The following is a 6,549-nucleotide window of genomic DNA, read 5'->3' as shown; positions in this document are numbered from 1 at the left end:
CAGCATCCTCAGTCACCTCATGAAGGGCAGAGTCCCAATCAAGGAGGAAAGTCTGACACAGGAGGGTCTCACTATCTACAGTTCTTCCTTACCTGCTTGGTGACATACATGTACATATGGAATTAGATCCTCCCCACCTGCCTCTGTTTCTCTGCACCACTAAACACGCAGGAAGGATGAACTAGAGTAGAACTATACGCAAGTAAATTCAAAGGCTTGGCATTCCATCACTGCACCGTGTGAGGAGTCACCTATACAATCAGACCACTCTGAAACTGTTCTTAATTTGGAAATAGGATGACAAGTCTTAACAGCATCTGAGGGAGGGGCCTGGGCTTTGGCTTAGAAAACCATTATGCATTTTGCACCAAAAGCAATCCTCTCTACTCACGTCCAGGATGCGAGACACAGCTTTTCAATTCATGCCAGTTGAATTAGAGCAAGAACAAGTTTCCAGGAGAAGCTAGAAATACAAACACGGGTGGGTGCACCAGACATTAACAATGTAACAAAGGCATGACACAGAAATTCTTTTCATTAGTACATTTTGATTCAATTTATTACTTATCCCTTTGTCAATATTCAAACAGTCAGGTAAGTAGACATAAACCATTGAGAGAGAGAAAGCAAGGGGAGTGGGGGATGGAAGGAAAGAGGGAGAGAGAGAGACATCTGGTTTACCTCAGCTCCTTCTGAGATATTCAGAAGTTAAAAATGATTTGTATTACTTGATGGTCTGACTTAGAAAGATGATCTGTTCAAGTTTCACGGAAGGCTAGTATATAGGCAGACAATGTTTTGATAACAGGATGCAATGAAAGTAAAAAATAAAAAAAGGAGGTTTCCAATTTCTTTTGGTATGCTGGTACCGAAGCTTGCACTTGGGGCTTTGCATGTACTTGCTTAGTCTTTTCTGCTCAAGGCTGATGTTCTACCACGTAAGCCATACTTCTGGTTTTTTTTGTTTATTTGCTGGCATCTCTTAAGATTTACCTGCCCGGGTTAGCTTCAAACTGAGATCCTCAGATTTCAGCCTCTGGAGTAGCTGTGATTACAGGTGTGAGCCACTCGTGCCTGACATTTTCCAAGTTTCTGATGCCTCATTTAGTATGATCTCACTTGAAAGAAGGATGATGGCAAGGCCACTTTTCAGTAGTTAGCATCCTGTCAAATCCTGCCAATCAAGACCTGCAGGCTGCACTTGGTCTTTTAAAAAAATGCACTCCAACCTGCAGTTCCAACCTGCTCCTCAGGGGTCTCCTCCTTCAGTGGCCTAATTCTAAAGGCCCACTACAAGGAGACAGGATGTGTGATGGCAGAAATGCAAAGGCCAAACATCAAAGCAAAACCGAATCCTGAATGGCAGAGGGGAGGGAGGTGGAGGCATGGCTGGGGGTGAGTCCCTTCTAGCTGGTGTTTCCTTTGCTTCGCTGGCTGCTTCTGCCTTTCCAGGAACTGTCTGTGGTGTATAGGCAGTGGTGCTTAATGTAGGCAATGACAGCATCAGGCAGCAGGTACTTCACGCTCTGCCCTTGACTCAATGCTTGCCGGATGAGCGTGGCACTGATCTCGTTCTGCACGGGCTCCCGAGCCAAGTAAATATTGTGTTGGTGCTGTCGGAGAATGGGTGAGTCTAAGATGTATCTTTTAGGATCGTGACCTGCCCGGCTCACACACACCAGGCCAAACTTCTCCACAATTTCTTGGATGTGTGCATCCTTCCAGAGGTTGGGAGTCTGGAAGGTCCTCAAGACGTCTGCTCCACAGAGGAGTTTCAGTTCAGGCACAGCTGCAAAAACAAGGGTGGATCCCAGCGCAGTTACAAGAGGGGAAGGTGAGGGTGGGGTGGAGAATATTTCACTGCCAGGAAGATCATGTGACATTCTGTTGGGAAATCTTACTGAATGATTTTCTTGGAATGGGTGTTTGTGACTTAAAATGAGTATACAGGAATCTGAAGTGATTTCAGGGTATACAGTTGCAATTCATGATTGAACCAACACATCTTTTGTTAAATATTGGTCAAGTGCCAAGTAATAAAAAAAAAATTCTTCTCCAGTGAAACAGCAGGCGTGTGTGTGTGTGTGTGTGTGTGTGTGTGTGTGTGTGTGTGTGGTGGCAGCCATGCTCTCCCTTAAAGTCCACTTCCTGATGGGAAGAAAGGTTTTTAAAGCCATGTGAGCAAAAGTTGTGAGCCTTGGACTGTTTGCTACCCTCTGTCATACATTTCAGCACTAGTCCCAGTGTTAACATACAGCAGGACCTGGCACTTTTATATAAAATCTCATCATAAGGATTAGTTATAAAGGTTCTGTAGATAAACAATATTATTTCTAAAACATTCCCCCCTCCTCAATTCATTTGTTTCCAATATAACAACGCTGGATAATAACTTATCAATGTGGATAACCCTTTATTATTTATTCCAATGCAATGCTGACTGTTGATAAAACAACCCCTTGTGTCTGAGTTGCTCAGCATGACACTATTAAAGTGTAGAATACACTATTAAATGTGTAGAATACCACATGACCCTCAAAATGAGTAACAAGAAAGAAGGCACAGTTGTGACCACTTTGCACAGAAGGAAACTGAGGCACAGAGAGGTAAGAGAGAACTGAGGTCCTTAGCTCCTCAGAGAAGCCTCCATGTGGGGACACCAGCAACTACTGGGGGTCTGTCGCCGCCTGCTGGTAGGAATCTGTATGTGCACCATAAATTGAAGCCCTGGAATACAAGGCTTGAAGCCATGGGACACAATGGACTACCTTAGCCTAGTTCATGCCCTTCTTGGGTAGCCTCACCTGAAAAGCAAAACCAGGTCCACACTAGAAGCATCTGCTCTTTTTATGAAAAGGGGATTCTCCGAGCCTGGTAGAGTTGTATTCAGCCCTGAAGGTCAAGGGCAGGGAAGGCTCTCAGAGGGCTGACTGACCATTTCACACTGTCACATGCAAGCAGCCCCAGAACACAGCAAGCCCTATGGCTCGGTGTTCCATGCAAGGCTGTGAGTGACAGACAACTCAGGTAAGGCTAAGCTCCGGTGTCCAGAAGTGTTGAGACTAGGGTGTAATTTTCAACAACACACAGCACTAAACAATGCAGCAAGACTAAGACTTCAACAACAAGAACAACAACAAAAATCTCAACACCACATACCAGCTTATCCCTGAGTGGCTCTGCTAGGAATCCATGATAATCCATGTCACAAGCACAAGTCATGGGGTAGGCAAATACCTCTGGGCAGCAAATCCCACATGGGCACAGCAGTGGTATGGCAGGTGCTCTAATATGAACTTGGGCCTTTGGAAGGTCACCTCAACCAGATGCACCTCAGATTCTTTGTGTGTCTGGCCTTTTGCAGCCACGACTTAGTTCTCACAGGATCCAACACCACCCCCTCTGTAGACAAGGGGTCAGCACCTACCTGCAGGGGCTGTTGGTGCTTTGCCAGCATCCTCGGCTTCCTTCAGGGGTGGAGGTCTGAGCAGTTCTTGGTGATGATGTCTGTGGTGTAAACACATGGGCTCAGGTACCTGTGTCATGTTCCAGCCCCCAAAATCACCCCCAAGTTCTCACAGTTTAAGCTTCAACCTACTTCACTCATTCTGCAAATATTCAATAGCCTCCTGCATGCCAGCATTGTGCCAGGTGCTGGACAGAAAGTAGACGCCACCTGGGTCCTTACAGAGACCTAATGAATGCAGTTGTTGTGTGTGCCAAGTTAGGTTCATTCTATTCTTTTTATACTTTCTCAATGAAACATAGGAATTGTGTTGAGCAGGAGTTGAGGATGGGCTTCCACGGACAGACAGACAAACCAAAGTTCAAAACACACATTTTTATTTAGCCATCAGGGATGCCATAGCTTTTGTGAAGATAAATGAACTATACATTACGCACTGGTATAGTAGAAACCATACCTAGCACCAAACAAAGCTTTAAAATACAGTAAAGTACTCGTGGGCTCATGCCTATAACCCTAGCAACTCAGGAGGCTGAGATCTGAAGATTGTAGTTACAGCCAAAGCAGGAAAGGCTGAGAGACCCTTTCTCCAGTTAACCACCTAAGCTAGAATGCTAGTTTTCAGGGAGAAAAAAAGGCTCAAGTCTCCCTTTCCCCAATCAGTAAGGTGGCCAGGGACAGGCAGGTCACTTCTTTTTTTTTTTTTTGCCAGTCGTGGGCTTTAGCTCAGGGCCTGAGCACTATCCTTGGACTTTCTCAAGGTTAGAACTCTACCACTTGAGCCTCAGCACCATTTCTGGCTTTTTTCTATGTATATGGTACCGAGAAATAGAACCCGGGTCTTCGTGCATGCTAGGCAAGCATTCTACCACTAGGCCAAACTCCCGGCCCCCAGGCAGGTCATTTCTATAATACTGGGGATGTAGAAACTGAAAGGATCTTGGTTTAAGGCCAGCTTCAACAAAAAGTTTATGAGATAATCCCTACCTCTATCTCAACCAATAGCTGGGCACAGTGGTAGATGTCTGCCATCCAAACTACAGCAGGATGCCTAAGTGGAGAACTTCAGTGGAGGATTTGAGTCTAAGCTGGCCAAGGCAAACTATTAAGATCACCTTTTGGCTCTCTGACCAGCACCATGGCAGTTGGCAAGAACAAGCGCCTTACGAAAGGCGGCAAAAAAAGAGCCAAGAAGAAAGTAGTTGGCTCATTTTCTAAGAAAGATTGGTATGTGAAACCCAGCCATGTTCAATATAAGAAATATTGGGAAAACACTAGTCACGAGGACTCAAGAAACCAAAATCGCATCTGATGGCCTCCAGGGTTGGGTGTTTGAAGTGAGCCTTGCTGACCTGCAGAATGATGAAGTTGCACTTAGAAAATTCAAGCTAATTACTGAGGATGTTTAGGGCAAGAACTGCCTGATCAAATTCCATGGCACGGATATTATCCGAGACAAAATGTGCTCCATGGTCAAAAAAAGTGGCAGACCATGATTGAAGCTTATGTGGATGTCAAGACTACAGATGGTTATTTGTTTCGTCTGTTCTGTGTTGGCTTTACTAAAAAACGCAACAATCAGATCCATAAGATCTCATGTGCTCATCACCAGCAGGTCTGCCAGATCCGGAAGAAGATGAGGGAAATCATGACCCGAGAAGTACAGACCAATAACTTGAAAGAAGTAGTTAATAAGCTGATTCCGGACAGCACTGGGACAGACATAGAAAAGGCTTGCCAGTCTATTTATCCACTTTACAATGTCTTCATTATGAAAGTAAAAATGCTGAAGAAGCCCAAGTTTGAGTTAGGAAAACTCATGGAGCTTCATGCTAAAGGTGGTAGTTCTGGGGACAAGACTGGTGCTAAAGTCAAGCGAGCTGATGGGTACGAACCACCAGTCCAAGAACCTGTTTAAAATTCAGAGTTTTAATAAAGATAAATAAAAGGCCTATTTGTGATGTTTGCTCTCAAAACAAAAAATATTAAGATCAGAGCAGAAAGGGTTCAAGCAGTGGAGGAGCCTGTATCACAAGTGGGAGGCCTTGAGTTCAAACCCCACTATTGCTGGAAAAACAAAATGCAAGAGGATGATGGAAAAGAGCCTGGGTGAATGACTTCAGGTGAATGTGGACGGTTCTGAAGCCCCATCCCCCCACTTCCCGCCTCTGGTGGGAGATGGAAGAAGTTCATTCCCTGCAAGTGCTCTGAGCATTTCCAATACAACTGTCTAGTCCCATCATCAATTTGTCCTGGGAAGCCAATTTACCTTTCACAAGATGCCTGCAGCTCCTTCCCTTATCACACACAGGAGGTCCCTGCACAGCCTTTCCTGCTTACCTCAGCACCTTCACCGTCTCTATCCACTGCGCCTGCTCACTCTCCCAGGGGTCCACTCGGATCCAGTCAGAAGTCTGCAGGGCAAGCCGGGCCATGGCCACCCGGTGATGAGAAGCTACCAGGTCTTTCTTTCCATAGTGGTCACTGACAGGTGAGATGATGCCCTGGACCACGCGGTACACTCCTAGGTAGAGAACAGTGATGCTGCAGGCTCAGACACAAAAGTCTCTGCCTCGTCTTGCGTGGGAACAGATCTTGGCACTGGGCCAAAGGCCAGGGAGAAGTCACAACCTCAGTGACTTCATGCTCTTCTCCAATCTTCTATAATTCAGAGCAGCCCTTCTATAGAGAGGAAGGATGCAGGGGTGCACCTGATTGACCAGGCTGCAGAGCAATGCAGACAGAGTATGTTGGAGGTACGTCACAATATCCTGTGCTTTGTAAGTCTTTCATTAAGAATTTTAGCCTTGCCTGTCCAGGATTTATCCACACTCACCTAAGTCACTCGCCCAGGGTCCATAGATAACTACCATGTGGGGCAGGCCCTGGCTCTTTTTCCATCATCCTCTTGCATTTTGTTTTTCTACCAATAGTGGGGTTTGAACTCAAAGCCTTGCACTTATAATGTAGGCTCCTCCACTACTTGAACCCTTTCTGCTCTGGTCTTGATATTTTGCCTTGGCCAGCCTGGGCAGGCAAGTCCATGAGGCATTTATCTCCAATTAACCACCAGAAAACCAGAA

At 45.7% G+C, this 6,549-nt stretch overlaps 1 protein-coding gene and 1 pseudogene across 2 annotated transcripts in view; one reads left to right on the top strand and one right to left on the bottom strand.

Moving 5' to 3' along the window:
* Positions 1–546: 546 nt before the first annotated feature.
* Nmnat3 (nicotinamide nucleotide adenylyltransferase 3) overlaps positions 547–6,549 on the bottom strand; it is a 47,040-nt gene continuing 41,037 nt past the window's right edge. For both annotated transcript variants that reach the window (XM_090323248.1, XM_090323249.1), the window contains exons 3-5: positions 5,807–5,990; positions 3,428–3,507; positions 547–1,789 (exon numbers count right to left, since the gene is read on the bottom strand). In XM_090323248.1, the coding sequence (XP_090179374.1) occupies positions 1,407–1,789; positions 3,428–3,507; positions 5,807–5,990 (647 nt within the window). In that variant the 3' untranslated portion in view covers positions 547–1,406. The remainder of the gene's footprint in view (positions 1,790–3,427; positions 3,508–5,806; positions 5,991–6,549) is intronic.
* On the top strand, positions 4,605–5,384 carry LOC150043027 (small ribosomal subunit protein eS1 pseudogene; annotated as a pseudogene).

The sequence above is a fragment of the Megascapheus bottae genome, chromosome 32 (assembly GCF_031878675.1).
Source record: "Megascapheus bottae isolate mThoBot1 chromosome 32, mThoBot2.hap1, whole genome shotgun sequence".
Taxonomy (NCBI): Eukaryota; Metazoa; Chordata; class Mammalia; order Rodentia; family Geomyidae; genus Megascapheus; species Megascapheus bottae.
The sequence above is the reverse complement of the archived record's forward strand: the minus strand, read 5'-3'. Positions and strand labels throughout refer to the sequence as shown.